The sequence below is a fragment of the Plecotus auritus genome (assembly GCF_963455305.1).
Source record: "Plecotus auritus genome assembly, chromosome: 6".
NCBI classification, from domain to species: domain Eukaryota; kingdom Metazoa; phylum Chordata; class Mammalia; order Chiroptera; family Vespertilionidae; genus Plecotus; species Plecotus auritus.
The window spans coordinates 19205221-19231572 of NC_137773.1; the positions used below are offsets into that span (position 1 = coordinate 19205221).

At 50.0% G+C, this 26352-nt stretch overlaps 1 protein-coding gene across 1 annotated transcript in view; it reads right to left on the reverse strand.

Annotated features, from left to right (window-relative positions):
* The window catches only part of GALNT10 (polypeptide N-acetylgalactosaminyltransferase 10), a 187468-nt gene extending 161334 nt beyond the window's left edge, over positions 1–26134 (reverse strand). Inside the window, exon 1 of the mRNA XM_080676626.1 lies at positions 25929–26134. Coding sequence (XP_080532752.1) covers positions 25929–26087 — 159 coding nt within the window. The 5' untranslated portion in view covers positions 26088–26134. The remainder of the gene's footprint in view (positions 1–25928) is intronic.
* Positions 26135–26352: the final 218 nt, after the last annotated feature.

Here is a 26352-nt window from a genome sequence, read left to right on the forward strand (position 1 = left end):
AGACTGGGCCTCAAATCGCAGCGGGGAGTGCGTATATGTGGTTTGGATAGGACTGGCTTTTCCAGGATGGCTTCGTGGCAAAGCTAATTTATTCAATGTCCAATCCCTGGCAGGCCAATACTTCGAGAAGTCAGGTTGCATTCCTGCGGCCTTTCTTGCTATGTGCATTTCGAAGGAGATTCCTGGGTGCCTTGAAGCCTTCACCCGAAAGCAGAGCTATTTGGGTGATTTCAGGCAGGGGTGGGGGGGTGAGGAGGGGCGGTCCTTAAGATACAGATCCTTGGGGGAGGAGAGGCAGAGCTTTGGAATGGCTCCCGACATGAATGTGCAGACTGAGAGCAGCACAACCCCTGGTGGGGTTGGGGGGGGGGGTGCCAGTCAATCACCCTGGCACAGTGCAGGGAGGAAGGGAAGCACTTCTCCCACTGTGCCTGGAGCCAAATTCCCTGCTCCAGACCTTCCCAGTGCTCCCTTCACCAAACCGTATTTTAAGAGAAAAGCTCAAAGTGGTGTCCGTGGAACAGGCTAGGAAGGAAGCAGCATTCTTTACCTTGGCCATTCCTCCTGCCTACCCCGGTTCTAGCCCTCACCTGCTGTCACCTGCACTGTCTCTCAGGAAGGCCTTTCCCCGCCCCAGGCAGCCTGGTTTCCCCATCTGTTGGACAGAGAGATAATCCCTGACCTGCCCACTTCACCCTCTGCCTGAGGGCTGAGCTCACATCCTCCTGAGATTCCTGGAAAAGAGGGGTTGAACTGGCAGGCTGTGGCCAAGACCGCGGGCACAGATGGCTTTACTTGGCTCCCAAATATTTAAAACTCAGGAGAGTCTATATAAAAAAATCCCGAAGTCTGTCTTTTCTTAAAAAACCCAAAGATCTGGCCTCACTGGACCCATATTTGGAAGTAGCTGGAGCCTCTTCTCCCCTGCCCCAGCCCCCACCAGAGAACCCTTCACTCACTCAGGTCACTGGCCTGGGGCTGTGGGCACTTGGATCTGCCCTCCAGTCAGTGGGGAGGGCACTTGGACTTCATCTAGTCCACACTTCTCCTCCCCGACATCCCGTGCCAGGCCCGTAAGACGTCCCAGCCTTGAACATTTCTCTTGATGTGGGACTCATTACCTATGAGAACACTCATTGGCAAGATTCCATTTGCTGGGAAGTTCTTCCTTATATCCCAGTGGAAGGTCTTCCCACCCTCGATCCCCGTTCTGCATTACCTGAATGCCACCCCCCAGCCCCGACATCCCAGCATTTCAGGCCACTGGTTCCTCCATGGAAACCCACCCAGCTTCCCGCGCCATTCCCTTTGGACGCAATGTCCTTGCCCCTGGCTTTCCTCTGAACGTGCTCTACTTTATCTGTCACATGTGGAGCTGGGTTCTTCCTTCCCATTCTTCCTAGTAAGTCAAGTTAATTACCAGCACACGTTCCTACAGGCTTCTCTCACGGATGGGCTTTAGAGAGAGGCAGAGCCGTCAGTACCGTGAGCAACAGTAAATATGTTGTCAGTTTTAGTCTCAACGTCCTCATGTTGATAAAAATAGACCTCAAGGCGTCAGGCAGGGTAATTCATACTCTCTACAAAGCATTTCTGAAACAGAAAAATGAGACATCAGGGATTTCCCACGTTCTGAAAAATTATGTAAGTCTTGGAGTGAAAGTCATTGTTTCAAATTTTAAAAATAAGCAGTGTATATTTTGAGGTTAAGTACTTTTTAGGAAAAGGAAATAAACAATATTCCCAGATTTCCCAGTTCAGACCCAAGGTTAAAACAAGGACAAAAAATTATCTCTCCTGTGCTTCCTGTGGCTTTTTCCACTTTGGGAGTGGAAAAAGAGTTGGGCCTTTGTTTCATAAAAATGTGTGTTTGTGTGAGTGTGTGGAGGGGAAGGAGAGAGGGAGAGAGGGAAAGAAAAGGGAGAAAGGGCAAAGAGGGGGGAGAGGGGAGAGAGGGAGGAGAGAGATATTTTGCAGAAGTCACTGTCTGTCTTTGGATCTCACTTTCCTGTTTTGTAAAGTGCAAGGCGTGGACTCGATCACTGAGAAGCCCACCTGAGTGTGCACATTGTTACACATGCGATTCCCTGGCACACCCACAGAAACCCTGCGTCTAGAGAGTTGCGAGAGGGCCAGGAAGCTGGTGTCTGGCAGGTGCCTGGGAGAGTCTGACACCCCAGGCTTCTCATCCAGTGCTAACCTTCTACGTCCATTCCTCCACTCCAGTATTTGGCATGCACTCTGTGGCAGGAGGTATGCTAGGGGCCTGGGGCTATGACGATGAACAAGTCACACAGGCATAGCTCTCAGGGAGTTCACACATCAGAGAGGGGGGCAGGTAGGTGAGGGGAGGCGGCCAAGGCTGTGGACAGGGCCGTGATCTCCTCCAACCTGAGGAAGGCCGGGCAGTCAGGGGAGGTGTGCCGGGGAAGGTGCGGTCTCGGCAGAGACCTGAAGCATGCAGAGGCCCTGGCTGGGGGAAGCCCAAAGCGGAAGCAAGTCCACAGCCTGGGGACCCTGAAAACGCATCGGGAGTGGAGGGGGGCCTGTAGCTGGAGCCACGGGATCTGGAGGAAGACCAGGAGATGGTGGCTGGAGAAGCTGGCAGGGGTCAGGTCATGCAAGGCCTGGGCAGCCACACCAAGAACTCTGGATTTTATCCTGATGGCAAGGGCTCTGAGCAGGGTAGGGACAGGCTCAGACTTGTGTTTCGGAAAGAGAACTCTGTGGTGTACAGAATACACCGCAGGAAGAAGAGGCTGGAATAAACAAGGCTGTGAAGGCTCGGTGCTGAAGGTGGTCAGCACAGTGCACGTCCCAACAACTGGGGACCCAGCCTTTGGCTTCTTATCCCGGGTCTCACTAGTAGGATCACCTCTCCTTGCTGGAGAAATGAGGGGCCCGGAGAGCAAGTAACCTGCCCTCACCTACACACCCACCTGCTTAATTCTGAGCCGCTGGCTTCCGTCTGCTTGCTTCTCTCGGGCTCAGAAAGGGAGATGGAGCCTGACAGCTGATCTTAAGGTATCAAGAAGCAGAAGCAAGAAGATTCCAGAAACGGCTCAGAAGAGAAACATCCCTCATGCTTGCCCTTTGGGGGATATAAATGCAGTCTTAATAGTAATTTACTTGTGGCCAGGAATCCACAGTTTACAACCCTTTCAATCACCAAACCTTTTTGGAGGCTCCCAACACCCCTGGGAAATGGGCACTCCCATTTCAGAGAGCAGGAAACTGAGGCCCGGAGGGCTTGAGCACTCGATGCAAGGTCACAGAGAGAGCTGGAAACTGCGGAGGCGAGGAATTCATTCCACAGCTCTTTACCGCTATTGATCCTTGAGCCCAGGAGGACTGTAATTAATTAAAATGTCTCTCCTCAGCACTGAAGACAGAGACCTGGAGAATTCAATGAAAATGATCTGCCCAGCATGGAAGTGTTTCATCTGCAAGTGCTGGGAGGGCAACTGAAACGAGAGGGGGACCTCCGAGGTGGGGAGGGAGAAGAAGCCGCAAGCCCGACAAGGAAACGTCATCCCTGGCTGAGAGAAGCCCACTCCAAGGAGGCGGACACTGTGAGCTGAGGCCCTTCTCTGCTCTTGGGAAGCAGGAGGGTCCAATGGAGCAGGAGGGGAGCAGGAGGGTCCAATGGAGCAGGAGGGGAGCAGGAGGGTGCGGGCTGGGGTGGGGAAGGGCGCTGGCAGGAGTAGCGGGGACAAATCACACAGGATGCTTCCGTTTTTTCTATCCCCATCCACAACATTTCTATCCAGAGCAAAGCAGGTGAGTTACTAGTAAACTTTATAGTTTATTTGTAGAAAGGAAATCAGTCTCCAATCGCCAGTATCACAAACACAGAGCTATTTCTGAGCCCTTACAAAGTGCCAGGCACAAGCCCCACCTATACAGTCTCACACTGAATCTTTAGCTTAAGTCTATGAAGTGGGTAACTTTTATCTCCATTTTACAGGTGGGAAAACTGAGACTCAAAAATGTTAAGCATCTTTCTTAAGATTCACACAACTCTGACAAACAGCAGAGCCAGGATTCAAACCCAGGCCTTTCTGACTGCTGGGCCCGTGTCCTGCTTAAGGAGGTATGGTGTTTGAGAGAGAAATCCCCTCACCAAGTTTGGATGGTGGGGGAAACAGGGATGCTCTGACTGTGTATGCGGGAACTTGCATTAATTTTATTTCATTTAGAAGGCAAGCTGGAACTCCCCACCTCCTTTCCTACCCGATTTCTTGGGATGAGAAAGGAGGGAACAGATATACCAGCAGACAGGGCTGGGGCGCTAAAGGGTTAAAGAGCAGACACAACACCTCCACAGGAAAGAGGCAGCAAGCAGAACTTCCCATTCTCAAAGCACTGGAGCGCCCATACCAACCACCACTGCGGCCCTTTGAGCAGAAAGCGTGGTGATATCCTCCTCTTCCACAAGGGGCGCCTGACCTGCTGGAGTTCATAGAATGTGCAGATCCGGGGCTCCATAAGCATCACTGGGATAGAGAGCAGGGCTTTTAGCCTGAAGCCACTGTAGTTCACAAAGACAGGGAAGGATAGGAGTGGAGGCACTGAGGTCTGCCAGAGGGACTGAGGGGCGGGGGTGGGGGGGTGGGGGGGGTAGGGAGGTGGGGGGTGGGCAGATCCAGCGAGAAAAAGAAGAGGAAGGAAAGGGGTGTTTCTGGGCCTCAAGGAGGCCTAAGGGTAATCTATGTACCATCTTAGGTGCTCCATAGCTGCTGGAGTGATTTTTATGGGCCAACTGCCCAACAGGCCTCTGAGCACATGGGAAAGAAATTGGACAGCAGGTAAGAGATGATGGTCTTATAATTAAAGCATGACGATCTGAGGTTGGGCAGAAGGAAGAATTTCTCACTCATGATGACAGGAGAGGAACATTTTTTTTTCATGGGTCAACAAAATCTAGCAGGGAAAAATCTGCTAGGGTCCACTCACAAGCAAAAAGCCGTTGCTTGGAAATGAACATGAAAATATAAATGTAGTTCCCAGTAGATAAACCTTCTAATGCAAATACCAGGCTGTTATCCAATCTACCTGGAACATGGTTTAACCAGAAAGCAATGATAGACTAGAAGCAGGTCCCAAACTATTCTAAGGGGTGCCACCTTTCTGTTCTTTGGAAGGCAGCAAGGTTTTCAGTGAGTAAAGTCTAAACCCCAGAGAGTTGCATTTTATTACTATAAATTTAAAACTTTCAAGTTAATAATATTCTTTACTGTAAGCTAATTATTGAGGACAATAAGGTTATTTTTATCAACAAATAATGTGACCTCAGGAATTAAAGACAACAGAGCTTGCAACTTACATCTGCTTCAAAGAACAAGTTCTCTATTTTGCCTTAGTTGCCCAATGTTGAGAAGACCCTTCTGATGTAATGGATAGTATTTATATTTGACTAGAGGCCTGGTGCATGAAATTCATGCACGGGGGGGAGGGTGTCCCTCAGCCCAGCCTGCACCCTCTCCAATCTGGAACCCCCTGAGGGATGTCCGACTGCCCATTTAGGCCCGATCCCAATAGCCTGATCACCCCCTAACCACTCCCCTGCCAGCCTGATTGATGCCTAACTGCTCCCCTGCCGGCCTGTTTGCCCCTAACTGCCCTCCCCTGCAGGCCTGGTCACCCCTAACTGCCCTCCCCTGCAGGCTTGATCGCCCCCAACTGCCCTCCCTTGCAGGCCTGGTCCCTCCCAACTGCCCTCCCCTGCTGGCCTGATCACCCACAACTGCCCTCCCTTGCAGGCCTGGTCCCTCCCAACTGCCCTCCCTTGCTGGCCATCTTGTGGCAGCCATCTTGTGTCCACATGGGGGCAGGATCTTTGACCACATGGGGGCAACCATCTTGTGTGATGGAGTGATGGTCAATCTGCATATTACTCTTTTATTAGATAGGATAGAGGTCTGGTGCAAGGGTGGGGGCCAGCTGGTTTGTCCTGAAGGGTGTCCCGGATCAGGGGGGGGTTCCCTTGGGGCATGGGGTGGCCTGGGCGAGGGGCCTGTGGTGGTTTGCAGGCCGGCCACGACCCCCGGAGGCCCTGGTATCTGGGATTTATTTATCTTCTACAATTCAAACTTTGTAGCCTGGAGCAGAGCCAAGCCTCTGCTCCCTCCATGGCGGCAGCCATTTCTGTTGGGATTTATTTATCTTCTATAATTGAAACTTTGTAGCCTTGAGTGGAGGCCTAGGCCAGCAAGGGCAGGCGGAAAGCTTGGCTTCCTCCATTGCCAGGAAAACCCAAGCCTCCCTCCTGCTCTCTGTGGCTGCAGCCATTTTGGTTGGGTTTATTTGCATATTCACTCCTGATTGGCTTGTGGGCGTGGCTTGTGGGTATAGCATAGGTACAGCCAATTTGCATATTACTCTTTTATTAGATAGGATAGGATAAATAAGTACATGCATTTCTTTTTAACACCAGCCTGCCCTACAACCTCAGGATTCTCTTCAATTAAACAGACACTGGAAGAATAAGCTGGTGACCTTCAACATGTAAAAATGTGGTATAGAACAGCGGTCGCCAATCTTTTGGACCTCACGGACCACCAGTTGTCTGCGGACCACCAGTTGGCGACCGCTGGTATAGAAAACACAGAAGTGGTTTTCTAAATTTTTTTCTTATTATTACAGCTTTAAGAAGAGTTAACAGCATTTGAAACAATGTGTACAGAATCCCTGAGGCACGCACTTGGACCTCCACAGACAGTTTGTGAAGTGCTGACTGGGATGGTCTCCGAGGCCCCAGGCTGGCCCCGCCTCCTCGCCACTACATCTTGAACAGAAAGGAATGAAAACCCCCGTGGGGAAAGTAGGCCTGAAGCAAACGGGCTTTCCACCTGTTCCCCGCCTCCCCTATTTCAGGTGGAAACTGAGGAGGGGAAGGAGAGAAGGTAGTAATTCCTGCCTCCGACAGCACCTTCTCAGATAAATCCATATATACCTAGAGCTGGAAAAACCACCAGCCGGAAAAGAGAAAGGTATTCAGATGCCCAGAGCTAAGAGGGCCCTACCAGGTCCTCCTCCTGCTCCAGGGGTGCAGCCCGAGTCCTGCAACTCAGTAGTTTCTGGTACAGAGAATACCAGATCCCCCTGAACAAGCAATTTAAATGCTCTGGAGAGCAGCTAACATACCTGCAGCAGTAACGTGTACAGACGGCAGATCTGCACAATGCATGCTATGGCACGCTTATTCATGTTCAATCATGACATTATTCTTTTGCTGTCTATCTTAGGGAAAAGAAAAATCACTGGTCTATCCTGTATCTAGAAGAACTGAAGGGCTGGGATGATGAGGAGAAAGAAGAAAAGGGAGAGGTGGTGACCTCCTCGTCCCTGGAGCTATTCAAGGCAAGACTAGACTACCTTTGAAGGCTGCTGCAGAGAGGATTCCTCCCCACGGCGAGACGTTGTATGAATGATTCCTTCAGTTCCCTTCCAACTCAAACTCTGTTTCTAAAAATAAAAGCAATCCTTTTAAAATTTATTTTTTTCTAACCACACAAATTACACATGTACGCAATCGTATCTCAGTACCAACAGTGGTATAATGACATTTACAAGGCATATTTCCCACACGTGTTTTCTCAGATAATCATTCCTGCAACACGGCTATTACTGTCCTTATTCCAATTTTAGAGGTGGGACAGGGGCTCTGAGTTTAAGTAATTGCTCTGAGGTCAGATTAGCTGGAGAGCAGAAATCACAGACAGCGCCGGATTTCTCTCTGACATTTTTCCTCCTCTTCCTCCACTTCCTCCTCCTCCTCCTCTTCTTCCTTCACTTTCTCCCCTTTTTGTCTTCCGGTAACCACAGTTTAACAATGGGAAAATGGAGGGAACATACTGACAAGGAGCCTCCTAGACAGGTACCTGACTGAATCCCCTCCCATCACTTTGTACCACCAGATGAATCAGGGAGGACCTACTCATAACCTCGGTGGGTAATGAATATACTAAGATATGCAATCATTTTTTTAAAGATAGGTTCATGCACATCCAAATTTTTTTTTTAAAGTCCCCTTTTTAAGTTTAAACAAGGAAGTGCTTTAAAGTGAAAGAATGAAAGGAGGAAGATTCCCCCTTCCCCGCCGCCTGCAAAGTAGGTTCTGTTATTCCCAAGAGTGACTGAGTGCACGTAGCTTCTGAGATCACATTGAATGAAACATTCAGATGAATTCCACAATGAAACGGCACAGAAGACAAATGTCAACTCATTAAAAAAGACAACTATGATTAATTCTAAAAGATATGTCCTCCAAATTGGTTATCAGATTCGAATTTTCAAAAACAGAACCACCTGGTTCTAAATTATGTTTGGAGGCTGCTTTGATCCTCAGAATTCAGATCAAAACTGATTTCTCTCCAAAGTGTTTCAGCAAAGAGGGTGTGGGTGGCAGTGGGTAGGGAGGAGTGATTCCCATCAGCCTTTCTATGTTCCAATTGCTTAAAAAGCCACAATTTCTCAAAGAGTTGGGAGGGAATGAGAGACCCATAAGCCTAGGGCCAGAGTTTTATCGTTTTCAAAACACACCCTCTCCATCTTCCTTCTTCTTTGTAATGGAGAACCCTAAAGGAGGGGTGTTGCCAAGCCCCTTTCGTAAGAGGTCCTTGGGGCCCAGAAGTGTTCATAATTGGCTGAAGGACAGATTTACATCCCAACTGATACTCAGTCTCCTGTTCCTTTCTTCTCCAAAGGGAAAGCACTTCCAAAGAAAGTTGCCAACTCAAGTTCTGCTTCCTAAACCCCAGCTTAGCCACCATCTGGGCTTCTCTCATCTCAAATCATTACAACAAACTAACGCAAAGAACCTGAGGACAGCCCAGCTGTGTTTGACTCAGAGCCGGTAACAACAGCAGCAGTAGCTCATGCTTAGCACAACCTGGCACTGGACTGAGAACGCCGAGCACTTTCACATGTGTTTCACAGGTGAGGAAACTGAGGCACCGAGATGTTAAAGTCGCTTGCCGAAGGCTCTAAAGTGCTAAAGTAGAGAGGCTGGGATTTAAACCTACAGGGGCCTGTGGCTTTAGTCCCTTTGCCACCACTTACTGGCTGTGTGAGCCTGCATAAGTTACTTAATTTCTCCCAACCTTACTTTTGTGATCTGTAAAATGGGGATAATAACAACAGCGACCCACAAGGCAGTCCAAAGCAATAAATGAGATAACGTAAGTGAAGCACCTGGCATCAGGACTACCCACTGCACAAGTCCAAGGGATACTGTTCACAAACGGAGATGTGCTCTAAGGCAGTCCTGCTTGGCACAGCGCCCATCACGGTGAAAACGCTAAATGCTAGCATCAGGATTCACGATCCTGTAGGACAGTGCCAGTAACCAGGGTCAATAGCCTGCTCTCAACGGCTCTCCTTTGTTGTCCATCCTGACGTAGTTTTCCATGGGCTATCCCAGTTCTTAGGACAAATTTGGGGGCACGTCTTGCTTCCCCAAGCAGATGTAAACTGGGATCCCTTGAACCACCTGCAGTGCCAAGCACACAGGAGGCCCGCGGGAACTGTGGTGGTTTTTAAATGTCAAGTTCTTTCACACTCTTCCCTTCAAGAGGTGTCCATGACAATGTTGGAGGTCTAGGTCAGATAAGGATTGTGGCTTCCGGCCTGCTCTCTCTCAGACCACTTGCTCTGGGAAAAGCTAACTACCATGCGATAGGGACACTCAGCTTCCTGTAGAAAGATCCAGGCGGTGAGGAGCAGAGGCCTCAGGCCAACAGCCACGTGAGTGGGCGTCCTGGAAACGGATCCCCCGCCCAGTCAAGACATCAGATGACTGCAGCCCTGGCCAAGATCTTGATTGCAATCCCGTGGGAGACCATGAGCCAGAACCACCCAGCTAAGCCCAAATTCCTGACCCACAGAAGCTGTGAGGTAATCAATGTGTGTTGTGATAAGCTTCTGAATTTTGAGATAACTGTTATACAGCAATACATAGCCAAAGGAGGAACCACATGGGAATTTCACAGCAAGCAGACAACAGGAAAGCCGTAGTTTTGGGGTGGAAGGGGCAATCCTCATACCTGGATGACAGCATCCCTCTTATTAAACTAAGAGAGAAATCAGATGAAAGTCTGGAGATGGATGAGCTTCATGCATTCAGGCTATGGCTCAGAAATCACCATAGGAAAAAAGAGGGGGGAGTGGAGAGGAGGACACTCAAGCTAAGAAAGGCTGGCTGAACAGCTCAGCACTCCCCTCCCGCAGAAGATCCCCTACTGGGGACCAAGCCTGCGACCCTGGGCATGTGTCCTGGCTGGGAATTGAACCGTGACCTCCTGGTTCATAGGTCCATGCTCAACCACTGGGCCACGCCGGTCGGGGCCCACATTCTTTAGATCAGTGGTCGGCAAACTGCGGCTCGCGAGCCACATGCGGCTCTTTGGCCCCTTGAGTGTGGCTCTTCCACAAAATACCACTGCCTGGGCGAGCCTATTTTGAAGAAGTGGCGTTAGAAGAAGTTTAAGTTTAAAAAATTTGGCTCTCAAAAGAAATTTCAATCGTTGTACTGTTGATATTCGGCTCTGTTGACTAATGAGTTTGCCGACCACTGCCTTAGATCATATTTAGAGTTCCCTCTACTTTGTAATAGCCAGTCCTTCATTACTCCAATCTCCTGTCATAATTAATAATTCTTTACAACAAATGTTCCATGTTCATGGGTGGTTTCTCTCTCCTGATTGAATCCTGACTAACATAATTCTGAATCCTAAAATGTGCCTCAGACAGAGGGGTGAGTCTAAGGGATTCTGGACCTGACATGATAAGTGTCTCTGAACCATTCCTTATAGGCCAGGCACTGTCCCAGGTGCTGTGTGTGTATGAACTAATTTAATCCTGATAACTATCCTATGGTACTATTGCCATGCCCATTTTATTTTATTGATTTATTTTTGAATTTTCATAAGAGTTTATTTGAGCCAAACTAAAGACATACCAGGGAGCAAGATCTCAAGTGCTCCTATCATGGCCATTTTAAAGTAGAGGAAATGGGGAGACAGAGATCCGGGAACTTTCCCAACAGCTAGTCAAGGGCAGAGCAGGGACTCAGACCCAGGCAAACCTGTGGCCCTATGACCCCAGGTGTGAGGTGGGGAGGGGGTGAGGAGAGAGGTGGCAGCAGGGACATCAGCTTGAGGGCTCCTGTGCGCCCTCTCCCATGCTCTCGGGGCACAGGGGCCCACTCCTCTGACTGCCTACATCTCGCTGCCCTCGAACTATCTGCCCAGTGGTCCAGCTGGTCCTCAAGGGCAGAGACCATGTCCTTTCCGGCCGGAGTGTCAAGTGCTTAGCAGAGAGCCAGGCTGGGCACATTCAGCATTCAGTCAAAAGCTGCAGGCTGAATGACACACTGACTGAAGCAGAACCTCAGGCACAAACGCCAGCTAAACGACGGGCTGAGCCTCCTAGTCACACCCTGTGCTGGGCGTGCTCTGGCCCCCAAGTCCTGTCCTGGGAGCTCCTGTCTCACCTGGCCTCGCATGAAGACATCTGACAGTGGCGGCACAATGACCTGCTGGGTCTCTTTCAACTCTTGAACTCCAGGACCCTTCAGAATGCAAACCTGGTCCCGTGACTTCTCTGCTCAGCCGGTCTCTGGGAACCGCAAGTGAAGTTCAGCCCCTGGACCTGGCCCCACCAGCGTTCTTGCCTCTCCCAGGCCCACTCCTGACATTACTTTTTAGGAGCCAGCAGCACTGAACTCGGGAGACCCTGCACACACCACGCTGTTTTGCCCACTCTGGGCTTGGGACTGTGCTTCCACCCTGTCCCCAGCCCTTTCCCTGCCTGACAGAACCAGCCCCTTCAAAGCTTGAGGTCAGGATTCCCCCCTCAGATGGCCTTTCCTGCTCCATGTGCCCTGCCTATCTGGTCAACTGACTCTTCTATGTGCTCACACAGTGGGATTCCTGCAGCTACGAGAAGGTCCCATCGTATTCAGCTGGACCTGTCTGGGGTGTGGAGCCCCGGGCAGAGGTAAAGGCTGAGAACTGCAGGGCAGTCACAGCTCTATCAGTGACCAGCTGCAGGACCTTGGGTGGGACATTTCCTCTCCCTGGTGCTTAGTGCCCTCCTGTATAAAATGGGGGTATTTATAGTGTGCATGCCTCTGGGTTGCTGTGAAGATTAAGAACAGTGATGCATGTAAGGCCCCTGACACTGTGACTGGCCAAAGCAACCTGCATAGAAGTTACTATTATGAGTGTCTGAAGCTCAGTGGCTGCAAGTTACATAGTTGGGTGGCCTCACAATAGGCTTAGTGGATTCATGAATGGATTCATCCTCTCTCTCAACTCCCACAGTCTACACACTGGTCCCCGGGCCTCCAGTGGAGGACTCCTGCATTGTCACATCCACTTTTCTGAGGCATTCGTCTGACCAGGTCCTCTCTGCAAAACTACTGATGACTTCCCAGTGTCCTGAAGTCCAGTCTGCCGCACCCCCTGTGCTCCGGCCCCCACCTCCCACAGTTACTCTCTAAGAGACATTTGAAGGTTCAGTGACTGGCTTACTCCCTGCTCTGGGGACAGGGTCTCTCCTTTCTGCCACCTGAGAGGCCCCAATCCTGGGATGAACACTTGTGTAAATTCCTAACCTTTCTCAGGGCCACCTTAAAAGTGACCACCTTTCAGAAGTCCATCCGACCTCAACCAGTGCAATCTCTTCCTCTTCACACCCACAGCACCTGGCTGACTCCTACAGTATAAGGATGCTCTGCCTTGTGCACCAGATCACCATGAACTTGTCCATGTCCCCTTGTCGCAAGGAGCTCTCTGAAGGCAGCAGTTGCTTTCTGTACCTACCACACAGCAGCCCCCCAAATCAATTACATTGGGACACAGGATAAAAAAAAATTGTTGAAATCATTGCAGTTGGAACTCAGAAAAAGAAAGACAACACAGTTAAGTAAAGGCAGTACCATGTGTTTACTTATCGGTGCTCAAGGTTATTAGCCAAGTTAAAAAAAAAAAAAAAAAAGGTTGATCTCTTAACAAGGAGAGTGGCTTTATAAAGAATGCATATGTGCAGGATAATATGCTAATCCTCCATAGGAAGAGAGGATTTTCCCCATGAATTAAAAAGGAATCGAAGTCCCTAGAAGAGATTAAGACAATTATCCTGCCTTTGCAAAGTGTTTTATCCACTCCGCCCAAACACAACACAGAACGGCACGCATGTACACACACAAAACAATGTGATGAGAAAATGGAAGATGTTCCCTGAGTTGGTTCCCTGGGGCTACCTAAAAACGTACCACCAACCAGGAGGCTTAAAACAACTGAAATTTATGGTGTCACAGTTCTGGGAGCTGCAGAGTGGGAATCGAGGTGTTGGCAGGGCCATGCTCCCTCCAAAGCCTCTTCCAGCTGCCCCAGGCCTTCCTTGGTTTATGCCAATCTCGCCTAAGTCTCCCCAAGGCCATCTTCCCTCTCTGTGTCTCTCCTCTTACAAGGACACTAGTGAGTCACATAAGATTAAGGGCCAACCCTGCATGACCTTATCTTACCTAAATACATCTGCAATGACCCTATTTCCAGAGGTCACATTCTGAGGTACTGGGGGTTAGGACTTCAACATATCTTTTTGGGGGGACATGATTCAATCCATAAGAGTCTATTCATTGATCTAATGGGAGATGTGGTTCTGGGAGAAGGACCTGCCCAAGGTCACACAGCAACTGAAGGTGGTTCCTCCACCCGGAAGAGATGACAACAGGGTCAGCAAGCTGCAGCTGGCTAAATCCAGTCTGCTGCCTGTTTTTGCAAAGCTATGTTAGAACACAGCACGCTCATTCGTTTATGTACTGTCTCTGGCTGCTTTCACACTGTAATGACAGAGCTGAGTGGTCACAGCAGAGCCTACATGGTCCACAAGACCTAAAATACTCCCTGGCCTAAAAGAATAGATGAAATACACTGGCCACGTTTGGAGATGGACCTTCTAGAAAACAGAGGAGCTTAGTCCCAGGTGGCAGTCCTATGGGGTTCCTTCTCTCCAGGTGGAACCTCATCTAAGGCTCCTTCCACATTACCTCCTTCTGCCTAGACTCGCAGGGGTGGGCAAACTTTTTGACTCGAGGGCCACAATGGGTTCTTAAACTGGACCGGAGGGCCGGAACAAAAGCATGGATGGAGTGTTTGTGTGAACTAATATAAATTCAAAGTAAAGGAGTGGAGGGGAGAGCAAGAGAACCGGATAGAACAGCCGGATCCGGCCCGCGGGCCATAGTTTGCCCACGGCTGGCCTAGAGAGATGGCAGAACACAGCACTCTATCATCCATGCCACTAATGTTGTACAAATTACACCCTACAAGCATTTCCAAGGGACAGAAATTAATTCCAACTGGAAAGATCAGAGAATACTTTCTGGGAAAGGATAGATTTGAGAGGAGCCTAAAAGATGTGTAGTGGGCACTCAAAAAATCCTCTAAGTCACCCTGAGCCATAACATATTACCTAGCACTCTGCTGAACTAAAGGGGGTGAGTTCCCCATCGCTGGAGGTGTTCAAGCCAAAGATGGCGGACCATTCGGAAGGGCTGAGGTTGGGGAAATGGGACAAGATGAAAGACTGTCCCCTTGGAATTGTGGGTTCCACAATGGTAGTGGCTTCTTTAGTCTCATCTGTCATCATATTTGTGTCAGAAGTAGAGGGAGAGACGGACATACAGAGACAGAGAGAGAAAAGGGTTGAGAATAGGAGAGGAGTGAAAGAGGCACACTCACACCCAAAGTCAAAAAAAGCCTACACAAACCACAGAGGGAGGAAACCCATACCAGGCTTTTTCCCCTCCTGAAAGCTACAGAGAGAAAAAGAGAGAGAAAAAGCCTGACAATTAGAGTTAAAACTGATCAAATGTCCCTTTAATACCTCTGGCTTGGCACCTAGCAGCCTTCTTAATGTGCCCCATTGTTCCCTGGCAGGGCCCTTGGCTGCCTCACAGCAGACAGCAGTACCTGACAATGGCCCAAATGCACACGCGTGTGTGTGTGTGTGTGTGTGTGTGTGTGTGTGTGTGGTGTGTGTGACAGGAAGAGTTATCTGTACTCTGCTGTATGCCAGGAAGGTACTATTCCCACTTTATGGGAGAGGAAATGGAGGCCAAGGGAGGTTAAATGACTTGCCACAGCATGGTGGTGAGGAGCACCAGTGTAAGAATGCTTTTCCGTCCCACCGCTTACTTATTTCCTCTGCGTTCCTGGAAGGTATTGAAGCTTCCGGAGCCTCACTTTAACCACATGCAAAACTGAGCACTTGCCTCCTGAGGTTATAACGCTAATGAAATTAGATGGGCACAGTGCGTGGCATGCAGCAACTGCTCAGTAAGTTAGCGGTCATCACTGTGGAGCCAGGACTCAGAGAGAGAGAGCCTAGCTCTCAGCCAGGACTGGCTGCCACACCGACTGTGCCAGTGCCCACTGCCACACCAGCAGCCACCGAGAGCCTCTAAGGCAGTGGTTCTCAACCTTTCTAATGCCGCGACCCTTTAATACAGTTCCTCATGTTGTGGTGACCCCCAACCATAAAATTATTTTTGTTGCTACTTCATCACTGTAATTTTGCTACTGTTATGAATCGTAATGTAAATATCTGTGTTTTCCGATGGTCTTAGGCGATGCTATCGCAACCCACAGGTTGAGAACCGCTAACAGGGTCGCCTAAGACCATCGGAAAACACAGATATTTACATTACGATTCATTAACAGTAGCAAAATTACAGTGATGAAGTAGCAACGAAAATAATTTTATGGGTGGGGGTCACCACAACATGAACTGTATTAAAGGGTCGCGGCATTAGAAAGGTTGAGAACCACTGCTCTAAGGGAAGGTTCCTGAAGGGAGTGGAGCCGCAGCCATTCCTGTCCTGGCAAAGCTGGCTGTGTTCAGCCGCACTGTCTCACCCAGTGATCTCTGGGGGCCCCAAATGGCTCTCACACAGGCTCTCTCTTTCCCAGAAATGCCCGAATGCCCTTAACGCCCCTCCCACAGGGAATTCGGAAAGTGCCGCTTCTGATGGTAAAGCCATCTTTCCTCTCGTTTCACAGACTCCTGGCCCCCACCCCCCAACAGGAATGCACATTCTGGGGTTTCCTGACATGCCAGGAAGCACGAGGCCGAAAACAAAGTGGACCCTGTACGCACTCCATTTCCAACAAGCCTACGGCAGCCCCTGACGCAGCGGGAGCAAACTTTACTAGACAGGGCAGCCCTCAAACTCAGACACTTACGGACTCAGAGAAGCAAGGGGAGGGATTGTTGGGCTCAGACAGAGCAGGAACAGCTGATACAAACTTCAGTGAGTTTGTTCAAGAGCCTGTGGTTTATATATTTATATTTCCAAGTAACCATCTCCTTCTTTTTCTTTTCCTGAAAAGTACATTAGGCTGACTGCACGATTAGCCTCAATTTAACTGGCTCTGTGAACATTCCTATCACTTCTGCTCTTTGAACCTTGTTTTTTCTCATCTCTAAAGTGGGGGCCATAAACCCCACCCTGCCTCCACCATGATATAAAGAGAACACCCTGGACAGAGGTTATGAAGCAGGGCTCCCGAACCCAAATGTCTCCAGAGGCCAGGCTGGTTGTGCAGAGGGTGCAGAACCCAGGTTTGGGGACACGAAGCACGGCTGGGACCATGGCCACCCACAGAGCTGGCCTGTCTGGAGGGGGCAGCTGCTACCCAGACCCAACCCCTGACTGTGAGACTGGAACCGGGGCCCTGGTGCCAGACTTTCCATTTCCCCCCAAAAGTCAGAAATGAGAATTTTTTTGAAATGTGAAACATTCCGATGTTTAGGTACCGATAACTTATTAACATTTAAAAATAAAGACACCCAACCATCCCTGGGCCAGCACTAGGTGAGCCATAAAAAACATGCCCGCCAGTTTACAACCTCCATTAAAGCACACATGAGGGTTTTAAATAATATAAAGGTCAAATAACAGAAGTTCTCTGAAGGAGACAGCCATTAGGGTTTATTATCAATAAAATAACCAGGAATCCAAACCACAGACCCTGGTGCCCCAAGAATAGAAACACCAACTCTTCACTAAAGTCAGGTGCCAGATTTAGGAATTGGTTATTTTCACAAATAGATGTGCACACATACACACATTTTAACTGTCAGCAGCTGACTCTGATCAATACTCAGGAGGAAACATGCAAAAATAACAGTTTTCAGTTGAGCACATACAATGTGCTTTAGCAGCAGGAAGTAATTTTCACACACACTCCCCCGGCAGCTGTCTCCAACCTATTCGCTTGAAGAAGCCACCTCCCTCCAGCTCTCACCGGCCCCCTCCGCTCAGCAGCCCGCCACTTGGAGGGCTCACCTTTGCAACCCACGGGGGAGACCCACACAAACACACAACCTTGTTAACTGCAGTGGCGGGAGGCTGCCCAGTGAGGCACCCAGGAGGCACGTGGACCTGCTGTAATCTGCCCTGGCACTGCCGTCTGCACACGCAACTAAGGGAAGAGCTTTCCAGAGCCCAGGCTCATGGGGCCCAGGGCGATAACCTCCCACCGTGGCCTCCTGTCCAGGGGAAGGGGGTGAGCTCACCCAGGTCACAGGCCCAGGGGGTGGGGAGGCAGCAGAAAGGAGCCTGGGGCTGTGTGCTCCACTTGCAGGAGACACTGGGGTCGGAATCCTGTTGCCATCGCTTTCCAGCTGTGGTTACATCACTGACCTCCTCTGCACCTCTGTTTTCTCATCTTTAATGTAATTCGATCCTCTCCATGGCACTGTGGAGCCGTGGTCACTGTGCTCATTTTAGGAGAAGCTTTGATTATTATGCTCATTTTAGGAGGAGACTGCAGCTCCAGAGGCGGGGCAGAGCGAGGCCTGGTTCCTAATCCCACACTCTCTCCAGCTCAAGGGAGAGGTTCCTAGGATCTCCACAATGCCACCCCTTCCCAAGAGGCTCCAAGTTTAGTACCACTGCTCTCCCCACACAGGCACCTCATTCTTGCCTCCGAAGCAGGATGGCAGAGCACCCATCCTGGGAGGGCAACAGACCACGGACATCAGAGGAAAACAGCTGGAGGGCCCCGGAGAGTCCTGGCAGCCCACAGCGGAGGGATTTTCCAAGTGCACCGCCTATCCCCGATCTAAGATCCAAGATCTAAGTTCTAAGATCCGGATTCTGAGACGCTTGCACCTAATACTGTGCCACTAAGAGGCTCCACAGGGCTCCCATGGGAGTGCTGGTGGGCAACTCCAGGAACAGAAGTTCAAAGGCAGGTCCCCAAGTGCTCCTGGGGAAAGTACAGTGGGCCCCTGGAGAAGGCGAGGTCTGCCTCTTGGGGGTGCTGGCAAGGTGGAGATGTGGGCAGAGAAGAGAGTTCCCTGATGGGCTCTCAATAGCATTGGTTAAGTACAAGGTTCCTTGACCCCCTCCCCCCTATAATGGCCCGATCCGGCTCCTTGGGCGCGGGCTCCCCAGGGATTCTGAAGCACCATGCAGTTCGAGAAGAACCATTCCTCAGGCTAAGCTGCCTGCACTAGGCCAGCAGTTACTGAGTACCAACCACATCATTCACTCGCTTGTTTCTTCAGTCATCATCAAATGTTTGGGGCAAACAAGAGTGGGTGACCAAGATGGAGGTTAGCTCCTGCCTTCAGGAGCAGCCAGTCTGGACAGATTAAAAATGATTACTACACTGCAAGGTACATTTACATGAGGGGTGCTGCTCTGAGGACCCTGACTCACCTTTGTTACCCCAGGTTGGCCCAGCAGGGGTGAGCCAGGTTTAGGAGGGAGGTTGCAGGGAAGAAGTGGGCCACAGGCAAGGGAGTCCCAGAGGCACGTGGAACACACCAGCAGGTGCAGGAAGGGAGAAGCAGAAAGAAACACCAGGCTGTGCCGTCCTGAAGGCCTCTGATCAAAGCAGGCCAATGAGAAAATCAAAGCTTGGGGGATCTGAGACCTGTGAAAAACCCGAGGGCTGGCGTGACCCGTGTATGCTTCCTGGAGGCGGCAAAGAATACTTCCTAGAAGGAAGCAGGGGATCTGGGTCCTCGCCCAGGGTAGGAAGCAGCTAGGTCTCACCCCGATAATTGCCTCAGATATCAAAGAATCAGGGAGTGGGACACCAAGAGCTGCCTGTGCATGCACAGCTTCCTCCCCACCCCCCACCATGAGGGACTGCCTGGCCCTGGTCCACTTCTGAACCCTGTGCTATTGGGCCAACCACCTATGCTGGGATTGCTGACCTTCCAATGACACCAGAGGCATCCTTCCCTCCCTTGGCCACAGGCACTACACACTGCCTCACAGTGTCTTAATCTAGGAGGACTGGCTCCTTCATTTGCTCCTACCTGTGAACTACTGTGACTATCTGACAAGCTGCACAGATAAAGGGCCTATTAATCCATTGCCTAGCAGAAGAAGGGCTAAATAAATGGTAGCTGCTATTATTATTAACAGTATCATGCTCAGCATCATCGTCCTTAGCATCATTTTATGATGTGGCTTTTATCACCAAACTAAAGAAAATTCAGCATTTGAAACTCAGACTTCTCTCAAAACCAAAGGGAAGGAAACCAATGGGCCTGCTTTCCCCCCTTTCTTCTTCTATCTATACTCAGCAGAGGGCACCAAACAGGAACCATCCAAAGATAAGAGAGAAGAGAGACACATGGAGAGAAAGCTACACACTCATAAATACACACCCACCCACCCACCCCAGCAAGCGGAATTGTTTAGCTTCCTCTAGCTTCCAAAGTATGAACACTCCGCCTCCTCCAGCTAAGAGGGCCAGGCAGAAAAAAGAGTCAAAGCTGAAGAGACAGAAGTTCTTTTTCAGCTTTGAGAGAAATTTTCAATGAACTGACTTTTAATGTGTGTGCGAAGGGGTGGGGGCAGCTCTCAGGACGCCTGTGAGGGGGAAGGAAGGCAGCAGCAGAACTCATACGTAAGATGAAATAAAGGCGGCTTTCAACTGCTCCTCGGCTCAACCCTCTACTCCAGCTGGCCGTCCCCAGGAGGAAACTGAGGCCCACAGAGTTAAGCCTCTCAGCCAAGGGTGGGGCAGAATGAGAATCAGACCTCCAGATTGCAGGTTCAGGAATCAAAACTGAGTCCAGGATGGCCAAGGGATTTTATCTCGAGGACCACGTCTGATCCCTCAACTGCCTGAGACCCTGTGTCAGCAGGATTCTGAAGGGGACATTTGTTGGCTTCTTCCCCAGATTTCATTTCCCCTCCTCCCCACCCGATTTTTCCCAACTGCTCTTCCTAAGATTTGGGTGGCCTGACACGACCAGCAGTTCTAGAGTGGGTTAAGTCTATCAGCATCAACTGTTCAGAGAGCCCACTAGATCCAAATTGGGCCAATAATACCTAAGGAGATCTTGCGAGGGCTTATAGGCAAGACGTTTCCTCTCTTCTACAGAAGCTATCAGAAGTCACAGACTCTTTCCTCTGGGATCTGGGTGTGGATATGAGATGGGAAAGAGTTGCAACCATTTTTTTTTTCTGCTATGGGGGCTCAGTCTAGGACATGAACCTCTGGATCACACCATACCTGAAGTCAATTGCAATTACAGGAGCTAACTAATAAATTCCCTGACTCATGTCAGCCCACGTGGCTTAATTCATTCTGTTACCTGCAACTGACAGAGAATCTGAGGTGGCTCTTGAACCGAGATTAGTCCATCTACCACGGATAGCAGTGATGGTGTCACCTGGGATGCTACAGGCGATGCGTCTTTTTCACTCCTCTAATTCCCCTGCTGGATCCCTTTGCCACCTTAAAATTTAATCCATTTTACTTGCTTTAAAACTATAAACATTTGTGAAAAGAAAATGTAAAAGCCAGGTAAGTTCCAGCAGAGAGCTGGTCTCAGTAAGTGCTGGCCTCCAAAACTGGAAGTGATACTCTTGGCTCATGAAGAAAATAACGGTGGAGAAATATTAGCATGTGGAGGGGGAAATATTCATAGTCAAACAGAGTAAGAACTTGGAGAGAAGAACTCGGTTCTGATCTGCATGCCTCTCTCTGTGAACTGATTTCCCCTCTCCTGGGCCTCAGTTTCTGTATCTACAAAATGAGGGGGTGGGACTAGATGACTTCTGAGCCCCCTTCCTGCTGATACACATCATAACTGAGCAAACACGTTCTGTCTCACAAGTGCCAAGCCTTTTGCTATGTGCTAGAAGAGGATGTGGTTCCTACTTTAATTCATTTCTCGGGGGGAAAGCCACAGGCACTCAGACACATATAGGCTACCTCCTCACCCCACTTCACTGGGCGTGAGGACAGTGGTTTTCGGAGAAGCGGGACTCTTATTTCAGTCTTCCTGGGGGCAGAGCCTTATCCATCAGCTCTTCTTTTACTGGCTCTGACACAAAGATGGAATGCAGAGGGTCAGATACATTCAAAATAAAACAACCCACTGCTAACACTGTCATGAGCATTTAGCTGTCATGGGACATACCTCTGGCTGCCAGTTTGCCTCCAGGAGTTTTCCAGTGATGAGATCCTGATGCCATCTCTGTGGAAGAGCTGACTGTGGACAAGGTGCAATTAGCAAGCTCGATGGTTATCTTTCAAACAGGCCTTTGAGTTTTCATTCATTCCTATCCCATTAGTTTTTATCGTGTCACTGGAGCCAGCAGATAAAAAGGTGAACATCCTTAGACTACAGCCTGAGAGAAGGCATTAGAGTTTGAACGTATCTCTGAGTAGTGGCCTCCTCACAAGTTAGATACGGAAGCTTGTTTAAACACACGGCTACTATCCAGGCCTTTCCAGTACATGCTTCCAAACAAACCCACAGAATTCCCGGATGTTAGAGTTGGAAAAGTCCTCACAGTATCTATCCCCTACATCGCATTTGAGTTTCAACATGCCATTGACGCCACTTGAATAGCAGTGTTGACAAACAGTCTGAGGCCAAGTCTGGGTTTAATGGGAAAGAGATTGCTTAGCAATGTCTGCCCTGGCCAGGGGAGGGGAAGCACCATTATACACACAATTAATTACCTTCCCCTTCTGAATCTAAGCCCTTACTTCACAGATGAGGAATCTAAGGCCCAAAGAGGTTAAACCACTTTCCTAAGGTCACACAGTAAGTTTAAGGAAGGAGAGAGAACTAGAACCCATGCCTCTGTTCCAAGGCCTTCCTCAGCTGGGCACCTAGGGAGACTGCAAGCCCAGGATTAGAGAAAGCAGGTGGGGAGCAAGATTGGCTCAAGTAAATCAACAACCCTTCCCCTGTGGCATCAGGCTTCAGCTAGGCACACAGGCAGGGAAGTGGTTAGCCATCTACAGGATCCCAGCCCCTCTGAGGAAAATTAAGGAAATCATTCCAAGGCTACATTTCTATGGTACTTAACTTTCCGATTGCTAAGGCTCTGCCACCAGGAAGACTAACAAAGGGGGGAAAGGTATTTTTTTTTAATTTTTTATTGCTTTTTTACAGAGAGGAAGGGAGAGGGATAGAGAGTTAGACACATCGATGAGAGAGAAACATTCAGCTGCCTCCTGCACACCCCCTACTGGGGATGTGCCCGCAACCAAGGTACATCCCCTCGACCAGAATCAAACCTGGGACCCTTCAGTCCGCAGGCCAACGCTCTATCCATTGAGCCAAACCGGTTAGGGCGGGGGAAAAGGTATTGATTTCTGGATGTTCTTGGAATAAAGTTCACAATGAAAAATAAAGATATAGTGAGTAAAAACTCTTGATACTTGAAACTTTAAGTCCCTGGTATTCCATTAACCCACCAATTTCTATTCCATAGTCGCTATTATCCAATGAAGTCATTTCTCACAAGAGATTACGGCTCAGAAATGGGGAGGAACTGCATCGTATTTCCCAGTATGGGTTTTTCATGGCCAGTTCCCAAATCTGGAATATGAAACAGACTGGAGAATCAAACCAAGATGTTAAGCAGATGGAGGCGAGGAATGAGAGGGAACCCCAAATTAAAATGAAGATGGCTTCAAGACTGGCTTTTCTTGCCTGGTATCGCAGCTTTCTAAGCAGCCAGCTGAGCTGTCTGACCAGATGGATTTGGAAACCCTAAGAGCATTCTGTGTCCTTTATAAATCAGCTGCCCTACCCAGCACCTCTGGAGCCAGTGTGACAGTTGTATAGACTTAAGCTCTAGCAGATGATAAATGCTCTTAATTTAAAACTCTGTATTCTTCAATCCAGTGGAGAAATCAAGGAGTTAAAGGACCACTCAAACAGTGCATTTGTTACTCTCAAAGAAACTTCTCTCAAACCCACAAGGAATATATTTTTCATTTGGATAAAGTCCTGTCAGACTTCCCTCCAGAGCCTCTGCAGTTATTTCTACTGGAAAGATCAACGAGGTGCTCTGGGATCCTGCTCAACAATTACAGGAGTGACAGGCTGAGCTCAGAACTGGTCAACCCTGTCGAAAAGAAGCTCTGTGTGCTCAAGATGCCAGATTTCCCAGACAGCAGCCTGGCGTGTTCCGTGCACATCCCGGTACTCTGAGATGAGGGGCAGAGCACCGTCACTGTGAGAAGTCAGCCTCTTCCCTCAAGACCAGCTGACATTCAAACACAGGACTGGGGGCCAAGCCCAGTGCTGTGCATCTGCAGGAGAGTGGAACAAATAGGGGACTGTGTGGAAATTTGGCAGCGTGTTCCTGAAAGGCAGAGGATGAATGCAGAATCCTATAGCACCTAGAAGAGCTTGTCATTGGGGAAACAGCTCCATTCGGCTGCTCCCAGGGAGCCAAGACATTTCCTTTAAAGCAAGGATAATCCCTTGGTACCCCCTACCACCACCACCAGACCCCATTCTCCACTTCCTCCTCCTCCTCTTCATGATATTGCAGAGCAAAAGAAATGAACAAGAACTAGACCTTCCCAGATGTGCTTGTCTGTCCATTTCAGTTAAGGGCTCTGAGCAGCGCCCAGCTGTTGCTTCCCTCTCTCTCTGCCCAAAAGGCTGCCTTATTCCATCAATTCCCTGTTGCACAAGTGAGTAATTTACTTTGAAAGTTCAGGCCAAACTGGCAGTTAACCTTAACCTTCTCTCTACACATCTGGGTCTATAGAAAATGAGAATTAGGATGTCTGGCATCCACAGCAAATGAAATACGAGGGCTTTCTCCAGGCAGAGGCAGAATGTTATGAGCTATTTTAGAACTGGCCAGAGCTATTCCAAAGGAGAGTTTGCACTTGAGCAGGGCACTCTCCCCTATGACCTGGGGCTAAGTCCAGTATGGTGCCCCCACAGCTAGGGATGCTACAAGGGGCTCCTGCCACAGGAAAAAAAGGTGGTCAACGTACTCCTCATTGATTGATTGACGGTATTACAGAATGGTGGAGCTAGACCCATAACCACATTTTATATAAGGAGAAAGGGAGGCTCAGAGACGGACCTGAGAGGTGATCAAGGACATACACAGCAAGTTAATGGTAGGGCAGAGGACAGACCCTGACCTCCTAACCCTGGCCCAGGATGGGAACAGAAGAAAGAATTCATGGAGCAAACACCCACAGGAATACAGAATTTAAGGGAGAGGCGTCTAAGTTGGCTGTCAGGGTTTGTGCCAGGGATTTAGGAAAGGAGTTAGGGCCCTTAGTGTCCAAACAGTAAGCTCTACCAGAAAGATCAACCAGGCCCTGCAGGATGGTTTACAACAATTTCCAAGCGACAGGCTACACTCAAAATTGGTCTGTTCTGTCACAAAGAGCCCTGCTCAAAATGCCACACTCACTACCCAGATAGCAGCCTGATACAGGAAAGCAAAAGGAAAACCATCAGCTTCAAAAGTCAGCTTCTTCACTCATCCTGCCAACAATCAGTCAAATTTGACACTGCTGCACAAATTATCCGCTTCCCATGGAACAAGGAAATCCCTTAACAAACCTGAAATATCCCACTGTGTGAAACATTTGTCAAGCATGCATTCGCTCACTGTCAGCTACTGAGTCAGGGGCTGGAAGGCTAGGAGCGAACTGACAGAGCATCTGCTATCAGTCTATAAGTATGTGTGACACACAGCACACACACATGCATACACACACACATACACACATACATGGGTGAGTTCAGAGGAGGCAGAAACAATTAAAATCCTAGTCTATGCTGCAAGAAACAGCACACCTAATTAGCCTGAACAAGTTCAGAGGGGTCATGGTACTCTGAGAAGGGACAAGGAAAGCATATAATATTCCATCTTCTGGGCACTGGGCACAAATAGTCTCTGGGGAATTTTGGGGATCTCTCTACCAGAGCCCCCACTTCCGGACCCTCAAAAGGTCAAAAAACAAAACAAAACAAAACAGCAGGCCCCTCAAGAACCAGGAGCTCAACCCCCTTCCCCATCCCTAGGGCCTGAAGCTCCAAGGGGAGCATGATCTTTGCATACTCCAAGGAGCCCACAGGATCTGGGAGGAGGATGAGCAAATAGAGAAAGGTGGGAGGCCCACCTCCTAACAGATGGCAACACAGGAAAGGGGCTGACCTGAGCAGGGAACACCGGGATCAGCAGGTGGGGGGGAATTAGAAAAGACCTGGACACCATCTAGAAGTACCGGCATCTCCAGGAGTTATCCTGGGATGCGGCATGCTGACAGTATCCTTCAAAAGAGAGATGCTAGAAGGGGTGAGGGGGTACCCACACATGGGCAGAAAGAAGGACGGGAACCTACGGTAAGAAACAGACGTCCAGACTGGGCATCAGGATTCCCGGTTTCCAGTTCTGGTTCTGCCTCTGACGGGCGTGGGGTCCTGGACAAGTCCCTGTCTTTCTCTGAACCTCAATTTCCCATCCAAAAAATGGAAAGAACAGAAGTGTCTCTGGCGCTGACTCTGAGAAGGCAGGGGAAGGGAAAGGAAGGAACCGAAAGCTAGAAGTAAATTAGGGGAGAAAGTGTTCCCAACCCCCAAACATCTGGAGGACTCACCTGTCCGGCCGCTGGGGCCACCGCAGCCCCAGATCCCCCGGGGGTGCTGTCGGGCTGCCGTTCGCGGTACAGCGCCCAGAGCCCCACGTTGGGCAGAAGGACCAGGGCCGCCAGCACCAGCGCCACCGCCTGCAGAAGCCGCTTCTCCTTCCGCCTCATCGGGGCCGGTCAGCCCCGCCGCGTCCCGCCGGTCCCGCCGCGCGGCCCCCAGCTCCGAGCGTCAGCCCGCCCGCCCTCCCGGCGGCAGCAGCTCGGCGAGCAGAAGCGGCCGCGGCGCCGGCCCCGCTCCAACTCCGCGGCACTTCCGCTGCTCGCCAGCCGGGGAGCCGGGCTCGGCCACCGCGCCGCCGCCAAGGGGGGTCGCCGCCGGCCCCGCCGGTCCCGAGACCCGGCCACCCGCTCGCCCCGCGCCGCCCTCCGATAG